Raw genomic sequence first — 25085 nt, forward strand, 5'->3', positions numbered from 1 at the left:
AAAACTGCACCTTTCAGAGTGGCCTTTTATTGTGGGCAGTCTAAGGCACACCTGTGCACTAATCATGGTGTCTAATCAGTATCTTGGTATGGCACACCTGTGAGGTGGGATGGATTATCTCAGCAAAGGAGAAGTGCTCACTATTACAGATTTAGACTGGTTTGTGAACAATATTTGAGGGAAATGGTGATATTGTGTATGTGGAAAAAGTTTTAGATCTTTGAGTTCATCTCATACAAAATGGGAGCAAAACCAAAAGTGTTGCGTTTATATTTTTGTTGAGTGTACATGTTTATCATATATTATGTAAAATCGAGCAAGAAATAAACACTTCTAAAACTAAAAATGCTGTTTTTGGAACCTAATAACACCTCTGAACTCATTTATAAGACATTTTACAAAAGTTAACATGGTGATGTCACTTCCTAGTTTAGCAACTTCCTAGTTTAGCGACTTGCTAACTGTTTCGTTTCTGACATATTATGTACAAGCTAGCGAGAAATAAACACTTCTAAAACTGAAAAAAAAAAAAAAAAACTGTTCTTGTACCCTGATAATACCTCTGGCATCATTTTGTGGAGGTTAGCTTGGACTCTAACTTTTGCTAACGCAAAGCTAACTTTCTATGGAGTTTAATTTGTCTCATTAATACGTGCAAATACACAGAGGGTGATTTACAAATATACCTTGATTTGCACAATATGAACAAGTGATGATTTCATTTGAACTTGTGCAAATTATAGATAAGACAATATTAAAATGAAAATAATTACAAAGAACACAATGCTCCTCTGGTCGAGGGTATTTTAGCATTGGTAATATTTGAGTTGACCTGACAGTTCAGCTACAATTTGCTGAACCGACGTACATCTGAGATGCAAGTCGAGATTTGATGTTTTAGTGAAAGAATCCTTTAATCCCCATTCTCAATTTCCTGCATTTGCATGTTAAAAGGTCCCAGTCTGTAACTGTGACAATTTGACGTGTGAAGATCAGAGTTGCCCACAAATGTAATTTTGTAAGCAGACTAATGACATACTGCAACACATCATACAGTGATGTGAAAATGTTGGTACAACAAACTTTTACATGTTTGAATTTTATATGACATAAAAAGAAAGAAAAACAACCTTTTTTTATTTTTAAATTTTCAAAATGATGCCCCTCTTAAACTCACAAAGAAAAGTAACCTCTACATTATGAAAAAAAATAAAAATAAAAATAAAAATCTAAAAGCCAATGATGGTCACCCATTTTTTGGTGTGTATATATATATATATATATATATATATATATATATACATACATACACATACACACGAGCTCTATTAGAAAAGTATCCGACCTTATTATTTTTTTCAAAAACCATATGGATTTGAATCACGTGTGATTACATCAGACATGCTTGAACCCTCGTGGGCATGCAAGAGTTTTTTTCACGCCTGTCGGTTACGTCATTCGCCTGTGGGCAGTCTTTGAGTGAGGAGTCGCCCACCCTCTCCTCATTTTTTTCATTGTTTAGGAATGGCTCAGAGACTGCTGCTTTGTTTGATCAAAATTTTTTCAAAACTGTAAGGCACAACTGAGTGGACACCATTTGATAAATTCAGCTGGTTTTCGGTAAAAATTTTAACGGCTGATGAGAGATTTTGGTCTGGTAGTGTCACCGTAAGGATGGCCCACGGCACCTGACGGCGATCTGCGCTTCGAGGCGGCAGCGTCTCTCCGTTTCAAGTTGAAAACTTCCACATTTCAGGCTCTGTTGAACCAGGAAGTCATCAGAGAACAGAGAACTTTCAGAAGAAGTCGGCATGAGGAGTTTATTCGGACATTCCATTGTTAACGGACATTTTGTAATGAAAGAACGTGCGGGCAGAGTCGCATGTCGGGCCGGACCCGACCGCGGGGGGTCGCAACAGGAAAAACACCTCCGTTGGAAACCTTAACGGGCAAGTGGGAACATGCCCAAGCTGTTAAACAATTTCTCAGTTACTCACTTGTTGAAAGCCATCAAAAGCCGCCTGAATTTTACAAATGGTTTTCAACATGGAGGTGTTTTTCCTGTCGTGGCGCACACAGATTTGCCGAGTCATCACGGAAACGACTCGGCGAATTTGCGCGCACGTCTTTCATTACAAAATGTCCTTAAACAGTGGAATGTCCGCATAAAGTCCTCATGCCGGCCTCTTCTGAATCTTCTCTGTTCTCTTATGACGTCCTGGGTGAATTAAGCTTTAAATTAGGATGTTTTCAGGTAGAAACAGGCCGACGACGGCGCCTGGAAGCGCTGCACGATGTCCCGCTGCGTGGGAAGTCCTTACACCGACAGAAACACCCCATAATCTCTCATCAGCCGTTAAACTTTTCACCGAAAACCACTTTCCACTCGGATATTCCTCACAGGTCCAGAAAAAATTTTGATAAAGCAACGCGCGCCGTCTCGAGCAGCGTGTGAAACAAAGGAATTCAGCCGAGAGGGCTGGACCACATCTCACTCAAGGCCTACCCACAGGGAAATGACGTCACGGACACGCGTGAAAAAACTCACGCATGCGCACGAGGGTTCAAGCATGATTGGTGTAATCGCACGTCATTCAAATCCATATAGTTAAAAAAAAATAAAAGGGTCGGTTTATTATCTAATAGACCTCGTATATAAAAATGCCAAAATTGGGGAAAATAACATCAACAGAAACAAGAGTAAAATGTAACAATAAAAACATACAGTAAAAAATATGACAATTAAAATGATAGCATGAGTTGATTTGACAAGAGTGAACTCAGCAGACCATGGTTTTATAAAATTATCGTGGAATCAGAGATATCGAGGAATATCTAGAAGTGTAGGATTTTGCATGAATCTGGATCAAATTTGTGAAACAGAAGCAAAACATGTTTTTTTCAGCTCGATGTTCTTAAATGAATCACTATACAGTAGAAAATTGGGCTAGGACATATTATATAATGGGTGAGTGGATCCTTGCCATTTGATTGGTGGGTTGGATGTCACGTGACATGGATTATTTGTACCATTTACCAATGTGTTTCATTTACTGTGCAATAGTTCCTTTTAGCATGCAATTTTGGTGCTATATGAAATTTGCTATTGCACACCCCGACCACTGTGTGCGCACTCCACCGGGGCGGCGTTTAGCTAAACATGGTGGAGTTTGTTTACCTGGTGGATGACGATTTGAAGGAGCTAATTGACACTGCTAATTCTTGTAACACAAAAAATATAAACAAATCCACTACTCCCTAAGCGTGGTGGATTTATTTTTATTTTCTGGAGGCATGAAGAGCTGTTAAGATGAAAAGCTGGACAAACTTGTGAAGTGATTTCTCGCTGGACTGAGGAAATACGCAAAGTTTTCTTTTTTGTGGACGTACACAGTCAATGTACGGCATCATGGACTAACTGTTTTCCAAGTTGACTGAGAAGAATTTTGGACTCCAATTTAAAGTTCAAGTTGGACTGTTGACATCTAAACACCAGTGGAACAACAAAATGTAAGGCCCATTTCTGTTGTTTATAAATTAATAAAATATCAAATGACAAGGATCTACTTTAGCCATTATATAAAAAAATAATGAATGTTTTTTCATTCATTCAATGGAACAAATATTTAATTCAGTGAAAGCTGGAACGTACCATTCAACGCAGCTTTGCCTCATTGAATGGTACATTCCATTTTGGACCTTTAGTGCTTTGAGGGATGAATGGTACATTCCATCTTTCACATCATGAAATATTCGTACCATTGAACTCATAAACATTCATTATTTGTATACTATAAAGTGGTGGGCTATTTGTCTCAGCTAGGTTTACCCTAGTTTTGAATACATCAGTAGGGTTTTGTGTTATAATGTAGAAAGTTATGAGTAGCATAGAGCAAGTGGCTCTGTGGGATAGACTACCAGCATATTAACAGTGACATTTCCAGGTTTGTGTTCAAAGCTACCTGTCTGTATCCTTGGAGAAGGCGTTTCATTTTACATTGTCCGAGTCTGTCCAACTCTAAATGGGTACCACTCTTGGCTAGGCAATTAACCTAACATGGACTGGTGTCCAGTCCAGAGAGAGTTGTAGGCACCAATTGGCTTCATGCCATGGTATCTATGGCTCAGGGCGTCCAACGGACTACTTCTTATGAGTAGTATGGTATCTATCTTCATTCATATTTGATGGCGCTGTCATTGTGCATTTGTAAGAGAGTGTTTTTGACAACACCAGATGTGTTTTGGTCTGCTATGATCTTTGGTTTTAAGCCTCCCATCTGATTTCACACCCAGTCTCATCCAATCTGGGTCACAAAAAGCAATCCCTAACCCTGCCACACAGCATTACAATCTCCTGTGTTTATCCCAATCACAAATATCCTTGGCGTCGCAGACTACGAGTGACCAATCCTGTTAGGTGTGACTGACCACTTCTGAAGATGAAAGGCCACGATTGGTCACAGACAGTGTGTCAGGAAGCAGACTGAGGATAAAGATGACAGGAGTCTAGTAACAGACAAAGATGTCAAGCGTTAGCAGTCAGTGTTGCTAACAGTCCAGAGAATTTAGCTTGTATTTAGAAAACAGAGAAGCTGAGGAGGCTATTATAAGAACGGATGAAAGAGAGATGTAAGACCCAATTCCACTTGTGCCTTCTAAAGCTCCAAGCTTTTTTATCACAGTCTAAAATTAGTGCTTTGAGGCTTTTTTTTATTTTTTTGCTTTAGATTTCCAAGCTTGTGTACTTTTTTCTTCTCTTTCAAGCCAATGACCTATGGTACCTGCAGACAACTACAAGCACAGCAACATTTATCGCATACTTCCTGCAGCACATCCCAACAGAAATATTCTTCAAGGAAATGTTGTAAAAATATTTATACAAAGTTTCAGTTCAAATTTCAGAGAACGTATCTGCACCAGTGCTGCTTGACTGTGTGAAAGTGTTCAAATCCATTCACAGAGGAAATTCACTTTGAACTTTGCATGGACCTCATAACCCCGAACAGACAAGTTGATCTCCAGAGCTCCCCCGATGCCAAGGGTTAAGCTCTCTTAGTGCACTAACCACACGGAAAGCAGTTTAGGGGTTTTCTGAAGCACAAATCCCACCAACTGTTAATGGTTACTGAAAAAAAAATGTTGGCAAATTGTGGAAAATGTGGTTTTAAACAATTTAGATGGTGTGAAATATGGTTTTAAAAACTGGGTAGGCTAGGGTGACAAAGGGACATCCAATGCCCATTTTCTGGCATACAAAATATGGACTGGTACTATATATAGTAAGTCCCTTCGGACTGCTCCCTTGTTTGCACTCGGGGTCGCCACAGCAAATCCAAGGTGGATCTGCATGTTGAATTGGCACAGGTTTTACGCTGGATGCCCTTCCTGACGCAACTCCACATTACATGGAAAAATGTGGCAGGGGTGGGATTTGAACCCAGAACCTTCTGAACTGAAACCAGACCCACTGTTGAAGTTTTCCCACCTACAAAGACTGGAGAGGCCTGTAATTTTTACCACAGGTAAACTTCAACTGTGAGAGAAATAATAATAATAATAATAATAATAATAAAGAAAGAAAGAAAGAAATAATTTGCATTTTATTGCATGAAATAAGTATTTGATCACCTACAAACCAGCAAGAATTCTGGCTCTGACAGACCTGTTAATTTTTCTTTAAGAAGCCCTCTTATTCTGCACTCTTTACCTGTATTAATTGCATCTGTTTTAACTTGTTACCTGTATAAAAGACACCTGTTCACACACTCAATCAATCACACTCCAACCTGTCCACCATGGCCACAACCAAAGAGCTGTCTAAGGACACCAGGGACACAACTGTAGATGTGCACAAGGCTGGGATGGACTACAGGACAACAGGCAAGCATCTTGGAAGAAGACAACAACTGTTATGATAATTTATTAAAAAGTAGAAGAAACACAAGATGACTGTCAAACTTCCTCGGTCTGGGATTCCATGCAAGATGTCACCTTGTGGAGTAAGGGTGACTCTGAGAAAGCTCAGAACTACAGAGGAGGACCTGGTCGATGACCTGAAGAGAGCTGGGACCGCAGTCACAAATATTACATTAGTAACACATGATGCCATCATGGTTTAAAATCCTGCAGGGCAGCACGGTCCCCCTGCTCAAGCCAGCATATGTCCAGGCCCATTTGAAGTTCACCAGTGACCATCTGGATGATCCAGAGGAGGCACGGGAGAAGGTCATGTGGTCAGATGAGACCAAAAGAGCTTTTTGGAATCAACTCCACTCACCATGTTTTGGGGATGAGAACATGTTTCGGAGGTGGAAACATTAACAAACACTTTTTGGGGGGGGTGCATTTCTGCAAAGGGAACAAGAGGACTGCACAGTATGGATGGGGTCATGTATTGCGAGATTTTGGCAAACAACCTCCTTCCCTCAGTAAGAGCATTGAAGATGGGTCATGGCTGGGTCTTCCAGCATGACAATGACCCCAAACACACAGCCAGGGCAACTAAGGAGGGGCTCCATAAGAAGCATTTCAAGGTCCTGGAGTGGCCTAATCAGTCTCTAGACCTGAACTCTGTAGATGAACTCTGAAGATCTGTATGGACGAGTGGACCAAAATCCCTGCTGCAGTGTACAAACTTGGTAACGAACTGCAGGAAATGTTTGACCTCTTTACGTGTAGACAAATGTTTCTGTACCAAATGTTAAGGTCTGTTTTCCTATTGTATCAAATACTTATTTCATGCAATAAAATGCAAATTAATTATTTAAAAAAAATCATACATTATGATTTTCTGAAAAAAAAATAGATTCTCTCTCTTACAGTTGAAGTGTACCTATGATAAAAATTACAGACCTCTCCATTCTTTGTAGGTGGGAAAACTTGCAAAATCTACAGTGGATAAACTGTATCACACTTATTTTCCTCACTGTATGTATACACACACACACGCACATATACATACATACATATATATATATATGTGCGTGTGTGTGTGTATTTGAAACCAAAGATCTGAAAAATTGAATGAACATCTACTCTTGCAATTTCATGAATAGAAAAGAAACAGGGCTTCAAGCCCTGCCTCCACCCACACCCGCATGTAGTTCCATCCTGGGCTGTGTGTTGTGAAAGTGTAGGAACACGGACCCACAACAGGGGGCGCAAATGAACGGACAATGGAGAAGGTGACTAACAAGGTTTTACTGTTGTGAAACGTGCACAACTAATACAACAATTGACAATGTGGGGGTAAGCCGAATTCCACTGGTGTCGTGTGGGCAGGCTCGAAGGTAGGAGACGTCCGTCCAAGTCGAACCGGAACCACCCGGGTTTCCTCTGCCACCGAACCCTGGAAGTACTGGAACCGCCAAGTCCCGAATTCCCAGGTGGCCACTGCCTCCGCTCGTCGGATCCGGTACTGCTGGCAAGAAAACAGTAGACACACAGGTGTGGGTGCGGCTGCACCCAGTAACACAGAGGAGGGGAGAAGTCGCCTCCACCTCACGTCACAATGCTGCAGGAAGGTGAGTACTTATCTGAAGCTACGGCTTCTTGTAAACAGCTGTCCTGCAATGCTCAACAAGAAAGACAATATAATAATGTACGAAGTACAGCAGAGAATGTTACCTTTATCTTAAGGCGATATCTCGGCACTGAGGTGGAGACGCCGTCCTACTGATATACCTCCGTGCTGAGTGGAACAGCTGTGTCCAGTGATGGGTGACAGCTGTCACCCAGGCTGCTCCCATAAGGTGGCAGCGCCCTCTGGTGCCTGGAGCCCGCACTCCAGGCAGGGCGCCCTCTGGTGGTGGTGGGCCAGCAGTACCTCCTCTTCAGCGGCCCACACAACAGGACCCCCCCCTCAACGGGCGCCTCCTGGCGCACGACCGGGCTTGTCCGGATGGCGACGATAGAAGTCGGCCAGGAGGGCCGGGTCCAGGATGAAGCCCTTCTTCACCCAGGAGCGCTCCTCGGGACCGTACCCCTCCCAGTCCACCAGGTACTGAAAACCCCGGCCCATCCGACGGACGTCGAGGAGCCGGCGCACAGTCCAAGCCGGTTCCCCGTCGATGATCCGGGCAGGAGGTGGTGCCGGACCCGGGGTGCAGAGGGGTGAGGTGTGATGGGGTTTTATCCGGGAAACATGAAATACTGGATGGATCCGCAGCGAGGCCGGAAGCTGGAGCCTCACTGCGGCGGGGTTGATGACTTTGAGGATTTTGAAAGGTCCGATGTATCGTTCCTGGAGTTTTGGGGAGTCCACCTGCAGAGGAATGTCCTTGGTGGACAACCATACCTCCTGCCCAGGACGATACTTGGGGGCCGGGGCCCGCCGCCGGTCTGCATGTTTCTTCGCCCTCGTCCGGGCCTTCAATAAAGCAGAGCGGGCGGCACGCCACACCCGACGGCACTTCCGTAGGTGGGCCTGGACCGAGGGCACACCGACCTCTCCCTCAACCACCGGAAACAGGGGGGGCTGATACCCCAAGCACACCTCAAAAGGGGAGAGGCCGGTGGCTGACGACACTTGACTGTTGTGGGCGTACTCGATCCAGGCCAGGTGGGTACTCCAGGCCGTCGGGTGCGCGGCTGTCACACAGCGTAGTGTCTGCTCCAGTTCCTGATTGGCCCGCTCTGCCTGCCCGTTGGTCTGGGGGTGGTACCCGGACGAGAGGCTGACCGTGGCCCCCAGTTCCTGGCAGAAGCTCCTCCAGACGTGCGAGGTGAACTGGGGACCGCGATCGGAGACGATGTCTGATGGTATCCCATGCAGACGGACGACGTGGTGGACCAAGAGGTCCGCGGTCTCCTGGGCCGTTGGTAGCTTCGGGAGGGCCACGAAGTGGGCCGCCTTGGAGAAACGGTCCACTACCGTGAAGACGACGGTGTTTCCCTGGGACGGCGGGAGGCCCGTGACAAAGTCCAGGCCGATGTGGGACCAGGGGCGATGTGGGACGGGCAGCGGCTGTAGCAACCCTGAGGTCTTTTGGTGGTTGGCCTTGCCCCTGGCGCAGGTGGTACAGGCCTGGACGTAGTCCCGGACGTCGGCCTCCAAGGACGCCCACCAGAAGCGCTGCCGGACGACTGCCACGGTCTTTTGCACCCCAGGGTGACAGGAGAGCTTAGAACCGTGACAGAAGTCCAGTACTGCAGCTCTGGCTTCCGGTGGGATGTAGAGTCTGTTCTTTGGTCCGGTTCCGGGGTCCGGGTCACGGGTCAGGGCCTCCCGGACGGTCTTCTCCACGTCCCAGGTGAGGGCGGCCACGATAGCGGACTCCGGGATGATGGGATCCGGGGGATCCGACGGTTCCATTTTGACTTCGTCTTCGTGTACCCGGGACAATGCATCCGATCTTTGATTCTTGGTCCCGGGACGGTAGGTAATCCGGAAGTCAAAACGGCCAAAGAACAGTGACCAGCGGGCTTGCCTGGGGTTCAGCCGCTTGGCGGTCCTGATGTACTCCAGGTTCCGATGGTCAGTGAAAACCGTGAATGGCACGGCTGTTCCCTCCAACAGATGTCTCCACTCTTCGAGGGCCTCTTTCACCGCAAGGAGTTCCTGATTGCCGACGTCATAGTTCCATTCAGCGGGGGTCAACCTGCGGGAAAAATAGGCACACGGGTGAAGGACCTTATCGGTCTTCCCGCTCTGGGAGAGCACCGCTCCTATCCCTGAGTCCGAGGCATCCACTTCAACCACTAACTGGCGGATAGGATCGGGCTGCACCAGAACTGGTGCAGACGAAAAGCACCGTTTCAACTCCTTGAACGCGGCTTCGCACCGATCCGACCAGGTGAAGGGGATTTTTGGTGAGGTCAGGGCTGTCAGGGGGCTAACTACCTGACTGTAGCCCTTAATGAACCTCCTGTAGAAATTAGCAAAGCCGAGGAACTGTTGCAGCTTCCTACGGCTTGTGGGTTGGGGCCAATCTCTCACCGCCGCAACCTTGGCCGGATCAGGGGCGACGGAGTTAGAGGAGATGATAAACCCCAAGAAGGACAAAGAAGTGCGGTGGAACTCACACTTCTCGCCCTTCACAAACAGGCGGTTCTCCAACAACCGCTGTAGGACCTGATGGACATGCCGGACATGAGTCTCAGGATCCGGGGAAAAGATGAGTATATCGTCTAGATACACGAAGACGAACCGGTGCAGGAAGTCCCGCAAGACATCGTTTACCAATGCTTGGAAAGTCGCGGGAGCATTAGTGAGACCGAACGGCATGACCAGGTACTCGAAATGACCTAACGGGGTGTTAAATGCCGTCTTCCATTCGTCTCCCTTCCGGATCCGAACCAAATGATACGCATTCCTAAGATCAAGCTTGGTGAAGATTTTGGCTCCATGCAAGGGGGTGAACACTGAATCCAACAAGGGCAACGGGTATCGGTTGCGAACCGTGATTTCGTTCAACCCCCTGTAATCAATGCATGGACGAAGCCCGCCATCTTTTTTACCCACAAAAAAGAAACCCGCACCCATCGGAGAGGTGGAATTCCGGATCAACCCGGCAGCTAATGAGTCCCGGATGTAGGTCTCCATTGATTCGCGTTCCGGCCGTGAGAGGTTGTACAGCCTACTGGACGGGAACTCACTGCCTGGAACCAAATCAATGGCACAATCATACGGGCGGTGGGGAGGAAGCGTGAGAGCCAGATCCTTGCTGAACACGTCAGCGAGGTCATGGTACTCCGCCGGCACTGCCTTCAGATTGGGCGGGACTCGGACCTCCTCCTTAGCGTGGGAGCCGGGAGGAACCGAGGAACCTAGACACTCCCGATGGCAGGTCTCGCTCCACTGTACCACTACCCCGGACGGCCAATCGATCCGGGGATTGTGCTTTAGCATCCAGGGAAAACCCAGAACCACACGGGAGGTGGCCTGAGTCACAAAGAACTCGATCACCTCCCGGTGGTTACCTGACACCACCAGAGTTACTGGAGGTGTCTTATGTGTGATCGGTGGGAGTAGGGAGCCATCTAGTGCCCGAACCTGTACAGGCGAGGTAAGAGCCACCAGAGGGAGCCCTATCTCCCTGGCCCATCTGCTGTCTAGCAGATTCCCTTCATTTCAGTGCTGGGGCCTTCAGGGTTGAATCCTCATACAGGATTGTGACTGGGAGTCGTGTGGCAATGTGGGTGTGTCCCACGTGAATGTTTTGGCCCACCCCTGGCCCAGTCTCTAGGGGCGGGCGTTGGAGTTTAACCGCTCGGGGCAGTCGTTTGCAAGATGCTCACTCGAGCCACAAACAAAACAAGCTCCATAGGCCCGCCTCCTTTGTGCTCCAGGTGCCCTAAATGTTGCCCTGCTCGTGTCCATAGCTTCGTCAGCAGGGGGAGCCGTAGGCGCACGGAGCGCAGGAACAGAGGAGCGTGGGGAGGGCGGAGCTCGGTCGGAACCGGAAGGGAGAGGGACGACGCGTGCCTGGCCACGCCCTTCGCCTCGTTCCCGACGGCGTTCTTCTAACCGGTTGTCGAGTCGTATGACCAGATCGATGAGCCCATCTAAGTCCCGCGGTTCGTCCTTCGCCACCAGATGCTCTTTTAGGACCAGTGACAGTCCGTTTACAAAGGCGCCGCGGAGGGCAGTGCTATTCCAGCCGGATCTCGCCGCCGCGATGCGGAAGGCGACTGCATAGGCAGCTGCGCTCCGACGCCCCTGTCTCATTGACAGTAGCGCGGTTGAAGCGGTCTCTCCTCTATTGGGGTGGTCGAACACTGTTCTGAGCTCCCGCACAAACCCATCGTACGTATGAAGGAGCCGTGAGTTCTGCTCCCAGAGCGCTGTAGCCCAAGCGCGTGCCTCCCCGCGAAGCAGGTTTATTACATAAGCTACTTTGCTAGCGTCAGTCGCGTACATCACGGGACGCTGTGCGAAGACGAGCGAACACTGCATCAGAAAATCCGCGCACGTCTCCACACAGCCTCCGTACGGTTCTGGAGGGCTTATGTAAGCTTCTGGGGACGGAGGAAGGGACCATTGAACGACCAGTGGGACGTCACTATCACGCGCAGGGTCCTCGGGAGGGAGAGCCGCAGCGGCGCCCGGAGGGCGCGCTTCCACTTGTGCGGCGAGAGCCTCCACCCTGCGGTTTAGGAGAACGTGCTGCTCGGTCATTAAATTGATCCGAGTGGTGAAAGCGGTGAGGATCCGCTGCAACTCACCGATTACCCCTCCCGAAGACGCCGACGCGCCCTGTTCTTCCATTGGCCGTTCAACAGCCGGTTGACGCCCCTCGGGATCCATGACGCTGGCCGAGATATCCTGTTGTGAAAGTGTAGGAACGCGGACCCACAACAGGGGGCGCAAATGAACGGACAATGGAGAAGGTGACTAACAAGGTTTTACTGTTGTGAAACGTGCACAACTAATACAACAATTGACAATGTGGGGGTAAGCCGAATTCCACTGGTGTCGTGTGGGCAGGCTCGAAGGTAGGAGACGTCCGTCCAAGTCGAACCGGAACCACCCGGGTTTCCTCTGCCACCGAACCCTGGAAGTACTGGAACCGCCAAGTCCCGAATTCCCAGGTGGCCACTGCCTCCGCTCGTCGGATCCGGTACTGCTGGCAAGAAAACAGTAGACACACAGGTGTGGGTGCGGCTGCACCCAGTAACACAGAGGAGGGGAGAAGTCGCCTCCACCTCACGTCACAATGCTGCAGGAAGGTGAGTACTTATCTGAAGCTACGGCTTCTTGTAAACAGCTGTCCTGCAATGCTCAACAAGAAAGACAATATAATAATGTACGAAGTACAGCAGAGAATGTTACCTTTATCTTAAGGCGATATCTCGGCACTGAGGTGGAGACGCCATCCTACTGATATACCTCCATGCTGAGTGGAACAGCTGTGTCCAGTGATGGGTGACAGCTGTCACCCAGGCTGCTCCCATAAGGTGGCAGCGCCCTCTGGTGCCTGGAGCCTGCACTCCAGGCAGGGCGCCCTCTGGTGGTGGTGGGCCAGCAGTACCTCCTCTTCAGCGGCCCACACAACACTGTGATTGGCCTGATCATATTTGTGATGCAAATACACTCAAGAGAAAGTCACATTTCAGGAATTTAGGATAACGCATGTGCCCTTCAGAAGAGAACTGTCACCAAAATACAAAATTGACAACTTTGGAGAGCAACACTAAACCAGAGGCAATTTCTCTGTCAGTGCACACATACTTGGGCAGTAAAGCTGATTCTGAATCTCATTCTTATACAGCATATGCCAGTCCGTGTTCAAAATGAAACATTCATGGACATAACCAGAACAAGTGGATTTGATCTTTAAGTAGTCATTACACTTGGCCAAGATTGGCTGCTCACCATCAGTCAGTGTAAGATGGGAACGGTTTGTTAATCTCACACTAGGATTGAACATATTCAAAATTTACAGGCGCTTGGTTGGACTCCCGGACAGTTCGTCCGCCTTGGGATCAGCTCAAGATGGTCTGGTGCAGAATCAGTGCACGTCACCATTCAACTTCCACAGTAAGAATGGGGAAAAACGTATCCCAAGATACCAAGAATTGCAAACAGTGAACGCGATATTTGCTCTAGAAGCTATTGCTCATTTTCAAGAAATTAGAGGCGGGTGGCATGAGGTCTTCAAGAAAATAAACCAGACTTGATCTTTCTTATTTATTATTTCATTTTATGGAGTTTTTAAATATAGTTTTTCTTAAACAAATCAGCTTTTTAACCCTCTGGGGCTGATGCCGACGTATACGACGGCTGGGATCAAGCTTTACTAAATTATAAATAACTTCTTAATGATATGAGATAGAAACTTACTTTTTTTTTTGCTGAAAAGTTATCTCTGCGGACTTTTGATCCACCATCGGCCATCTTTGTACTCATAGAAGCTGTGTAATGATGTGCGGAATGTGAGTGTCCAATCGCAATTGGTTCACCGTCACATGGTTTTCCAAAATCCAAATGTAGGGCAGATTTACCTCACGTGAAAAGCCAAAGATCGTTTTCAGGAGTGATATCTTACTAGTTGGCCCATTTGAATAGCCCCCTAACTCCTCCAATGTGCCCTGCGCCATTACGCACAGTGAAAGTGAGAGCAGACAGAGAGCCTCGCATGACAATCTCATGTGCTCTAACAAAGAGTGTGTAACTATCAGGATTGCTCCACTCATTTGCATTTGAATGTTACTGGATTACTCTGTGGCTCTCTCCCTCTGGCATAAGGCACTGTTTACCATATCAATGGGGTGAGGGAGAGGGGCCGCTCCTCAGACTGTAGGAGCCAAAGTGTGAAATGACAGCTGCTTGCAGAGTCAGTCAGAAGACTCTAAAACACAGTAGAAATAGAAATTTGTGATGTGACCTTTGTATAATAGCAGGCAGTAATTGCTGAAGACAAAGTTGAAGACAAACTGTGCATTTGTGTTTATTGTTTGAACTTTTTTGTTGTACAGTCTTTCACACAAAACCTCAAATTACCTTTATAAAGTTTCAAAACAGTTGTTTATTATAGTTTGCTGTGTGTTTTTAATAAATGTGTGTGGAAAATTATTTCTGCTTTAGTTTTTCCTTTGTTATTTCTGATTGTAAACCTTTATTACACTCATAAAACACAACAAAAACATATATTATGAAAGAACAGGTTGTCCTGAAAAAAAGAGACATAAAGCTTGATTGTGGGATGCAGGGAGAGCTGTTAACAGCAATAATAAAACATTTATGCCAGGCGAGTGAACTGTCTAAACAATGCCCTCCGACCCAAGAGGGTTAAAAACTAAAGTGTGTTTTGGGGGCTTCAGATGGCTTGTAAGAAATGGACAGTTGACTTCATTCTTATTAGAGCCACAGTAAAAGAAACAAAATAAGTATTCGTGGTATATTTTGTCCAGGCAACATTTATTAATTTATTTCATTTAGTTTTTGATTTGTCTCTAAAATGTTACTTTCTGACTGCTTACAGGCAGATAACATCCTGTTTCAGATGGCCAGACAGCGAGACACACAGTGCATGTTGATTATGCGAGCGTGGTCAGCGGGGATGACCTACTTTTCTGCCATGCCCTGTGCCCCACCACAGGCGCTCACGCCAACTCCAATCTTTATACGGGTTAATGTGGCTTGTGGGCGGTAATGTGATGACATTTTGGCTTATGTCACGTCATTTACCGAGTGCGATGTTGCAAAGGAATCTGCCTCTTTTCAGCTCGATATGTTACTAAAATATTATTTACAGTGACTCAGTCACATAAATATTGTCATTTCACATACTTTAAAGAGGACACTACAGTATGTTGTGGGTTTTATTCTATTTATATGTATTTTGTTGTTGTTAAAAATGTTTCGCTTATTTGGTTGTTGTTTTTTTTTCGTTTAGCATGCAGTTTGTTATAGACTCATAATTAACAGTTCAACAATGTCGTGATCCATGTCACATGTATAACACACCCAAATACACACACACACTTTTGGTCTGTGTCTTTTTAGAAAATGGACAGAAAGAGGTCTTATAAAAGTTTTATCAGTTTAAACTATGAATGGAAAGGAAAGCCCTAGCATACTAAATTTAATGAAAGATTTAGAAGTGGAGCACAGTGTAATGGGTGAGTCAGGTCAAAGAGAAACAGCCAGAGAATCTAATGTGGAATTAATAGCACAAGAGTTTTATTTGTCACAAACAGACATTACTCACTTTCCAGAAAGCTACGCATTGGTTTGTTTTCAGCAGTGATCAAGAATCTGTTTATTCAGGTCGGGCTCATAAGAAATATTGAAGGTTTTAGTAATCATTATCAGACTGGTGATATTATTGAGCTTCAAAATGGAAATTTAGTTTTTGGATATGATGTAAATTCTTGTCCCCAGGCATGCTCTGTTACAGCTTTGCACCATATGTGCATCTATCTTCATCCAGCACCATTCACAAACCAACATGAAATAATAAAATCTTTCAATGAGATTATGAAGAAAATGGTGTAACGCACACGTGGGAAGAGCCAACGCCAGAATGTTATATTAAGTCAAAAAGATCACTGAAAAGAAATGAGATGAGAAGCAGTCAGAGAAAAGTAAGGTTGATCATTTTAAATATATATGTTGGCTCTTATTGTCTTTAAAAGTCTGATCACCTTCTCTTCAGCATTTACTAAAGTGACATCTTAACAATCCCTTGGTGGTGAAGAAAATCGAATCTTTGTCGATTTCCGGAAGGGATGGTGGAATTCTACATCCAGTGCTGATCAAGAGATGTGTTCGATAATATCTGTGCTAATTCCTTATTTTATGTTAGTTATCAATTATTTGCTTTTGTTATCTGTTTAGAAGTGACTGAAACCCGGTTCAAAGTTTCAACATAAGAGTTAAGTTTCACTACCACCCTGCATGCCCAAGTTTCAGATAAAGGGAGGGCTCCCCCTGTCTGTTGGGAACCAGTAAGATTAAGATTGTGAGACTAAAACACACCCACTGTACCGCTCATAAAAGTGTTGTGCCAGTCATGTTCGAGGTCTTTCACAAGATGGAGTCGGTCTGTGGAGACACGGGCCTGATTTTCAACATGATTTTCAATAAATTCAAATTGAGGAATATATCGATATGGTTCTTTGTAAGGGCAGGTCTAAAATTGAATAAAACTCACGAGACAATGAGGTTTTTTAATAAGGGGCCAAACCGCAGCATGTTAAAAAGCAGCTCGAACAGACCCTGAACTAAGACAACAGCTGATAATGGACTGCATTTATATAATAATAACAACAATAATAATAAAGGGGGGCAAAGCTCTTGATTTACCGATCGATTTACGTTCCGACCCTCACCTATGGTCATGAGATTTGGCTCATGACCGAAAGAACGAGATCGCAAGTACAAGCGGCCGAGATGAGTTTCCTCCGCAGGCTGGCTGGGCGCTCCCTTAGAGATAAGGTGAGGAGCTCGGTCACTCGGGAAGAGCTCGGAGTCAAGCCGCTGCTCCTACACGTCGAAAGGATGCCAGCTGAGGTGGCTCGGGCATCTTTTCCAGATGTATATGAATAATGTTTAAAACTAAAGTATAAATAAGTACTGAACAGCAGCTACTAAACTATAGGTTATAGTTCTAGGTTATAGCTCGCTTAGCTATAGGTTATAGCGAAGTTAGCGTATCATGCTCAGCTGTAAAGTGACGGGGCAGGGGTGAAAAAAGCCTCTCCCAGCAGTTATAGAGTGAGAGGAGCAGTAAACCCTAGACAAGGCTAGAAATTTCTATCACTATTTCTCAAACCACGCGCACTTCCTTACAGATTATATGATTATTATTATTAGTAGTAGTATATTATTTTCCTGCTTAATGCAATATTTTTTTTTTTTTTTCTTTCCAATAAGTAAATACATACAGTTAAATGATCTTAAAGGAAGATATTTCTTCTTCTTCCATTTTCTACAGCCACAACTTATCTCCATTGGAAATGTATAGTATCACACCTCAGACTTCAGGTAACAATAGTACAGGGCTACAATTGCTAACGTAAGGACTTCTTTTTCTTGCTTTTTTTTTTTTTTTTTACAGGCAGAAAGGAAGCCATGTATAAAGCTGAAAATAAACAGGAGGGGAATTCTGAGTGGGTTAGTACAGCCAGACATCTGCTGCAAAGAAAAAAAAAAAATCAACATGGAAAAACTAGGAGACGGACAGAAATTCAAGTGAAACTGTCATGGTGGACATCAATCACCTGAATGTCTACATTAAATGAAAAGTCAAAGGTGTCCCTGTTTGGCTGCCTTTGAATTAGGGAATAACCCTGTTGTGTCTGATGATTTGTGGACGTTAATCCTGGATATTACGATCGTAAATTGAGTTTACCGTCTGCGCATTAGCGGAGCCGGTAAAACAGATTTTTGCGACTGTAAAATCCAGCATTAACACTCGCAAATCATCAGACACGAGGGGTTTATTCCTATTCTAATCCAGTTCCATCATTTGCACGGTTTATTTTTCTGTAAGTAATTTGACTTGGATCTGTGTTTTCAGTTAAAGACCGCTTCACCACTGAAGGCTACATCTAAACCCGCATAATAATATAGTTTATTAAAACTGTTACACAGACCGTAATTTTAGTGAAATGTTGCTAGATTTCTGGCCCAGAGTTATCAAATAATCACTGTCAGTATTGTATTTATCGGTTATCACAACAGCAATTGCAATATTTCCATCGGTCAGCGAAGCTTAATGTAGCAACAGCATCTTCGTCGTCCCTCCACCAATTTCTCTCACTGTCAGCTGACAGCACCATTACTGACATCTGCCGGTCAGGGCGCAGAGTAATACATCAAATGTGAATCAGGCGAATATTGTGCCACAATCAATGCTATATTTCATGTTCTGAAATCTCACACCATTAATCGATCAGATTTGCGGAACAAATGTAATTGATTAGAATAAAGTTTAGAGTATTCACAACTATTAACTATAGGTATAATGTTTAATTTTGTTCATACCAGGTACTACACCAATGCTACTGTATCTGGAGAATTCAGTGGAAGTTGAGGTTAAATCTCCCTATTCGAAAAAAAAAAAAAAAAAAAAAAAAACACCTGTAAGCTGTCCCAGACAACTAAAAACAAAAATCAAATTTCTGAGTTATCATTTTTAGTTTTCACAATATGCAGAAGACTCTGCTGGTCATTTTATATTTCTCAGCTGTTGGATGTATTGTGATCCAATTTAAGGGCTTTGGAGAAAGCAGTGAAACTTAAGCCGTTTACTCCCTTTAATCAGAAATCCCTGTTCTTCTTTGTTTGGCCTGCAGCCAGCTAACCGCGTCTACTGGATTTTGCAAAAGCTGCGCCTGGTCCCACCTAGCCTCCTCTGAGCAGGATGGAAACTCTGGAGTCAGAGCTGACTTGTCCAATCTGCCTGGAGCTCTTCGAAGATCCTCTGCTGCTCCCCTGTGCCCACAGCCTCTGCTTTGGTTGCGCCCACCGCATCCTCATCTCCCACTGCGCCACCAACGAATCCATTCAAAGCATCGGTGCCTTCCAGTGCCCCACCTGTAGATATGTCATTTCCCTGAGTCCGGAGCGTGGACTAGAAGGACTGAAGAGGAACATTACCCTGCAGAACATTATTGATAGAGTTCAGCGTGCCTCATCTTCAGCAGGGCTCCCGCTACCTCTGCCACTGCCTGCGCCCCTCAGTGGGCCCAACTCTCCAGGCGAGGAAGGCAGCAATCGGCTGGCATTGGTCCCTGTCAGTGCAGCCATGTCCAGCCCAGGCACACCCCCTGAGCCGGTCCAGTGCCAGTTCTGTGAGCAGGACCCGCCGCAGGATGCCATTAAGACCTGTGTGACATGTGAGGTATCTTATTGCGAAGAATGCCTTCGGACAACGCACCCCAACAAAAAGCCATTTACAGGCCATCGGCTCATTGAGCCCATGCCTGACTCTCACCTTCGTGGGCTCCAGTGCTTGGAGCATGAGGAGGAGAAGGTTAACATGTACTGTGTTACAGATGATCAGCTGATCTGCTCCCTCTGTAAACTGGTAGGAAGGCACAGAGACCATCAGGTGGCAGCACTGAGTGAGCGCTATGAAAAACTCAAGGTAAGAAGTTGATTCTTGAACCTCATGACACTCCATTACATTCATTTTGCTGACACATTTATCGAAAGCAACTTACAAGTGAGGAATCACAATCAAACTACAGTTCAAAGAGGGATGTCAGTATATTAATAAATAATATATTTTGAAATATCTTTTAAATAGTATATTTTCTACTCACCAAGATTAGGTATTTTCATTTTACACATTTAGTATACCTTAATCTTGAATTTTATTCATATATTGCACTACATTTGTGAACTGAAGATTTTGGGGAAAAAAAAATTCAAACACAAAAACAGGTCATCCACATGATTTTCAATTTAGAACCATAGTGTTCTAGGCTAAACTGCTCATATTCTGAAAGTTGAGGATGTTCTGAACATTTTGATATGCAACACATGGGCATCATATTATATGCAAGTACACTTATAGGATAATTTTTTGAAGGTACTGTATATTAAAATTGCCCATTTCAGCATAATGATAAATACCATCTTTACATACACATATATACTGTACCAATGAGTGAAATTTAAGAATGCAGTGAAAGGTAGAGAGAGAAAAAAAATGCAAGGCAAGTGCAAGTTAAGTATGTTACGCTTGTTAGAGAGTTTACTCAAGGAGGTTTTTTTGGAAAGCTGGGTTTTCAAGTTTTCCTTGCAATTGCAGCAATTCTCTGACAGCATTTTGTAGCTCATCCCACCATCGTTGGACCATAAATGAGAATAACCTGGATTACCTTGACTGTGAGAATGATAGCGTGGCAGTGAAGGCTAGAATAAGTGGTGCAGATTCAGCAGTCACTTCATAGGCAAGCATTTGTGACTTGAATTTGATACGGGCAGCAACGGGGAGCAAACGATCAATGAGGAATGAGAATCATGTTCCCTTTTGGAATGATTGAAAACCAGATGCACCACCGTGCTCTGGGTCATCTCTTAGGGCTTCACACTCACCTTCTCAGGTCCATAAAATAAACATACTGTACAGTGCTCTCCAAAAATATTGGAACACTTTGTATTTTGCACATTTTATTTTGTTTATGCCATTTCACATACAAAAAATAAAACATTCTAAATGTATCTTCCTTAAACTCAAACTGAAAGCAAATCTCTGCAACTTGATATAAATTCATTAAAACTTGATATAAAGTAATTAAAAATATGAAAGCTAAGATGACGGGTTGCATAAGTAATGGAACATTTTGGTATAATAGCTGTAAATAATCAGTTTCATTTTCAGTTTTCTTCAGACATGTCAGGGGATGGATACATGAACATTTCCAAGTCACTGAATATGTCTTTATTTACATCAATTACAAAGAAACACAAACAGTATGGTACTCTATGGTAAATCTGTATGAGTAGATTGTTCTCAAAAACTGAGTGAGGAAAGCCACCAAGACACCCAGACAACACAAAAGAAGTTATAAGCTTCTCTGGCTGTGATTGGAGAAATTGTGCATTGTGCATGTTTTGCATTTTGTATCCCCAGTTAGACAGCTTCAGGATGAAGTGGTATAGTGGAGGATTTTGTTTCACCAAAACATCAAATCCAGGCTTGCATCTCACATGTATGCTCAACAAAAATATAAACGCAACACTTTTGGTTTTGCTCCCATTTTGTATGAGATGAACTCAAAGACCTAAAACTTTCTCCACATACACAATATCACCATTTCCCTCAAATATTGTTCACAAACCAGTCTAAATCTGTGATAGTGAGCACATCTCCTTTGCTGAGATAATCCATCCCACCTCACAGGTGTGCCATATCAAGATGCTGATTAGACACCATGATTAGTGCACAGGTGTGCCTTAGACTGCCCACAATAAAAGGCCACTCTGAAAGGTGCAGTTTTATCACACAGCACAATGCCACAGATGTCGCAAGATTTGAGGGAGCATGCAATTGGCATGCTGACAGCAGGAATGTCAACCAGAGCTGTTGCCCGTGTATTGAATGTTCATTTCTCTACCATAAGCCATCTTCAAAGGCGTTTCAGAGAATTTGGCAGTACATCCAACCAGCCTCACAACCGCAGACCACGTGTAACCACACCAGCCCAGGACCTCCACATCCAGCATATTCACCTCCAAGATAGTCTGAGACCAGCCACTCGGACAGCTGCTGAAACAATCGGTTTGCATAACCAAAGAATTTCTGCACAAACTGTCAGAAACCGTCTCACGAAAGCTCATCTGCATGCTCGTCGTCCTCATCGGGGTCTCGACCGGACTCCAGTTCATCGTCGCAACTTCGCACAGCCATTGAAGAGGAGTGGACCAACATTCCACAGGCCACAATTGACAACTTGATCCACTCTATGCGAAGGAGATGTGTTGCACTGCATGAGGCAAATGGTGGTCACACCAGATACTGACTGGTATCCCCCCCCAATAAAACAAAACTGCACCTTTCAGAGTGGCCTTTGATTGTGGGCAGTCTAAGGCACATCTGTGCACTAATCATGGTGTCTAATCAGCATCTTGATATGGCACACCTGTGAGGTGGGATGGATTATCTCAGCATAGGAGAAGTGCTCACTATCACAGATTTAGACTGGTTTGTGAACAATATTTGAGGGAAACAGTGATATTGTGTATGTGGAAAAAGGTTTAGATCTTTGAGTTCATCTCATACAAAATGGGAGCAAAACCAAAAGTGTTGCGTTTATATTTTTGTTGAGTGTACCTTCTGGCAAATTGTAGCTGAACTTTCAGGTCTTCTTTTTTACAAAAATCCTTTGCCTTTTCTATTTTTAATTCATTTATATGAAGTTGTTGAGATCTGTTTTGAGTTTGCAGTGAAGGAAGATAATTTTAGAAATGTATTTGGTTTTTTTTGTATTTTTTTTTTTTTTTGTATTTTTGTATTTGAAAAGGCATAAACAAATTAAAATGTGTGAAATACCAAGTGTTTCAATACTTTTGGATGGCACTGTATGTTTATATTTATTTGTGGCACCAGGAATACCTGATGAAATTTGGGAGTGATATTAATCTGGATGTAACTTTTCCAGTAATTTTCTTTCAAAAAATTCCTCCACAGTTGGCCATGGCGTGAATGCTTATACTATCTCACACCACTTGGGGACACTGCTGCGTTACTAAAAGACCAGCATTGAAGGCAGGATGATATTTGTCACAGCTATATTTACGATATTTGCAGGGTAGCTTACAGTAATGGCACCTATCTTGATTATACTTTGACTCCCATCTCCCTTTAACTTAATGAATTTCAATTTTACTCTGCGGCACAGCATTAAATATCCTATTATGCTTACCAAGATATCTAGGTTGATTATCGTGTGAGACTTTATCATTCCTCGCTGCCTGAATAATTAAGCAATTTAGATAATCACTGCACCACGTCAGTGTGCCAGCAGGAGATTTTTGCACACAGTGTGAATATGGGAAGTGTCATTTGTGACAAAGCATGGCATCTTCAAAGGAGGTCACAGGTTAATAAGAGGCAATTGGCTGCTGCAGAGTGCAGGTGTGGTTAATTAAGCATGCCCGTTGAGGGTGATATGGTCATCATGTGGAGATATGTTATTAAATGCCCACTGATTGCTACCACTATGTCCTCAGTGGTGTCAGGTCAGGGAACAACTCATTTGTCTTTTCCTTTCTAAATAAAAATATATTAAAGCCAACTGACTCATGTGGACTTTAATGTCAACTAATTGTAAAATCTACTTTATGGACTTTTTTTTTTTCATTCTGTTGCATGTGTCTACGAGAGTACATTTAGTTGCGAGTTACATTAGTACAATGCTCTGTGTACCTTGTGTTTATTGGATCCCTGTTTCAGAAACAACTCAGTAACCAAACTCTCAACCCGTTCATGAAATCTGATTTCAAAACAGAATAATAAGAAAAAATGTAATAAATTAAAAAAAAAATCATCTAAACTCGTATAATTTTTGATACGAGGTCTGTCCAAAAAGTAACGGACCTTTTTATTTTTTTCAAAAACTATACGGATTTGAATCACGTGTGATTGCATCAGCCAAGCTTGAACCTTCATGCGCATGCGTGAGTTTTTCCACGCCTGTCGGTTGCGTCATTCGCCTGTGGGCAGGCTTTGAGTGAGCACTGGTCCACCCCTCCCGTCAGATTTCTTTTGTCAGAGAACTTGCTGAGAGACTGCCGCTTTGCTCCATGAAATTTTTTACAGAAACTGTTAGAGACAGGCAGTTGGAAACCATTCGATAGATTCAGTTGGATATCGGTGAAGATTCTGTCGGCGTCACGCGGATTATGGACTGTTAAAACCTTTTTAAAGAAGGCCCACAGCGGTGGAGGGCGCGCGGCACGCCGAGCGGCCATTCGACAGGCTGGATCGACAAGATAATTTCTAAACTGAACGCTGTGTTGATCCGGGACATCGTGTGACTACCACAGAAATGGCAACAGAGCTGGACATAGCACTTTTGCGGCACATTCCACTATTACAGGAGATTTTGTAATGAAAGACGTGCGAAGGATTTTGCGCGTCGGCACGAAGCAGCTCAGGACGCGCAGCAAAAAAAAAACAAAACACCTCTGTGTTGGAAACCATTCAGAAGATTCAGACGGCTTTTGATGGCTTTCAGTCGAGTGAGTATCCGAGAAATTGTGTAACAGCTGGACATGCCACAACATGTCCTGTGAGGCTTCCAAGACGGAGGTGTTTTTTTGCTGCACGTCCTGAGCTGCTTCGTGCCGACGCACGAAATCCTCCGCACGCCTTTCATTACAAAATTAAAATTGAAATGAAATTTGTAGTGCACATGACAGACAGCAAAAGTGGCAAATAAATAAAACATATACGAGGTCTGTTAGAAAAGTAACGGGCCTTTTTATTTTTTTCAAAAACTATATGGATTTGATTCATATGTTTTTACGTCAGCCAAGCTTGAACCTTTGTGCACATGCATGAGTTTTTCCACACCTGTCGGTTGCGTCATTCGCCTGTGGGCAGGCTTTGAGTGAGCACTGCTCCACCCCTCTTGTCGTTGTTTCATTGCGAGGAAATGGCAGAATGAGTTGGGCTTTTTTTCCATCAGAATTTTTTCAGAAACTGTTAGAGACAGGCAGCTGGAAACCATTCAAAAAATTTAACTGGCTTTCGGTGAAAATTTTACGGGCTTCACAGAGAATAAGGAGTGTTACTACAGCTTTAAGGATGGCCAACAATGCGCACGGCGCGCCGTGCTCCGAGCCGCCATCGAGAGGCAGAAACCACCACATCATTTCTAAACGGATGGCTGTGTGGAGCCGGGACCGTCGTGTGCAATTTCTGTCGTTATCACAAGAGCTGGACATCAGCCATTTTCCAGCAGATTTCACTTTTAACAAGAGTTTTTGTCATGGAAAACTACGCGGAGGCTTCGCGCGTCACGACTGATTCGCTGATGAAGCGAGACAAAGGAACACCTCAATTTCGGAGTGTCAGAGGACAAGTTGGGACATGCCCAGCTCTCCACAATTTCCCTTATACTCACTCGACTGGTAAGCACTGAAAGCTGAGATAGGCATGTCCCAGCTTGTCCTCTCAGTC

The 25085-nt window shown here is 44.4% G+C and overlaps 1 protein-coding gene across 3 annotated transcripts in view; it reads left to right on the forward strand.

The window, feature by feature from the left end:
* LOC117514984 (E3 ubiquitin-protein ligase Midline-1-like) overlaps positions 1-25085 on the forward strand; it is a 159788-nt gene that overhangs the window by 75667 nt on the left and 59036 nt on the right. For 2 of the 3 annotated variants that reach the window (XM_034175554.1, XM_034175547.1), the window contains exon 2: positions 18745-19538. In XM_034175554.1, coding sequence (XP_034031445.1) covers positions 18813-19538 — 726 coding nt within the window. In that variant the 5' untranslated portion in view covers positions 18745-18812. The remainder of the gene's footprint in view (positions 1-18744; positions 19539-25085) is intronic. The other variant, XM_034175560.1, reaches the window with a different exon arrangement.

Source organism: Thalassophryne amazonica, chromosome 1 (assembly GCF_902500255.1).
Source record: "Thalassophryne amazonica chromosome 1, fThaAma1.1, whole genome shotgun sequence".
In the NCBI taxonomy this organism is placed as follows: domain Eukaryota; kingdom Metazoa; phylum Chordata; class Actinopteri; order Batrachoidiformes; family Batrachoididae; genus Thalassophryne; species Thalassophryne amazonica.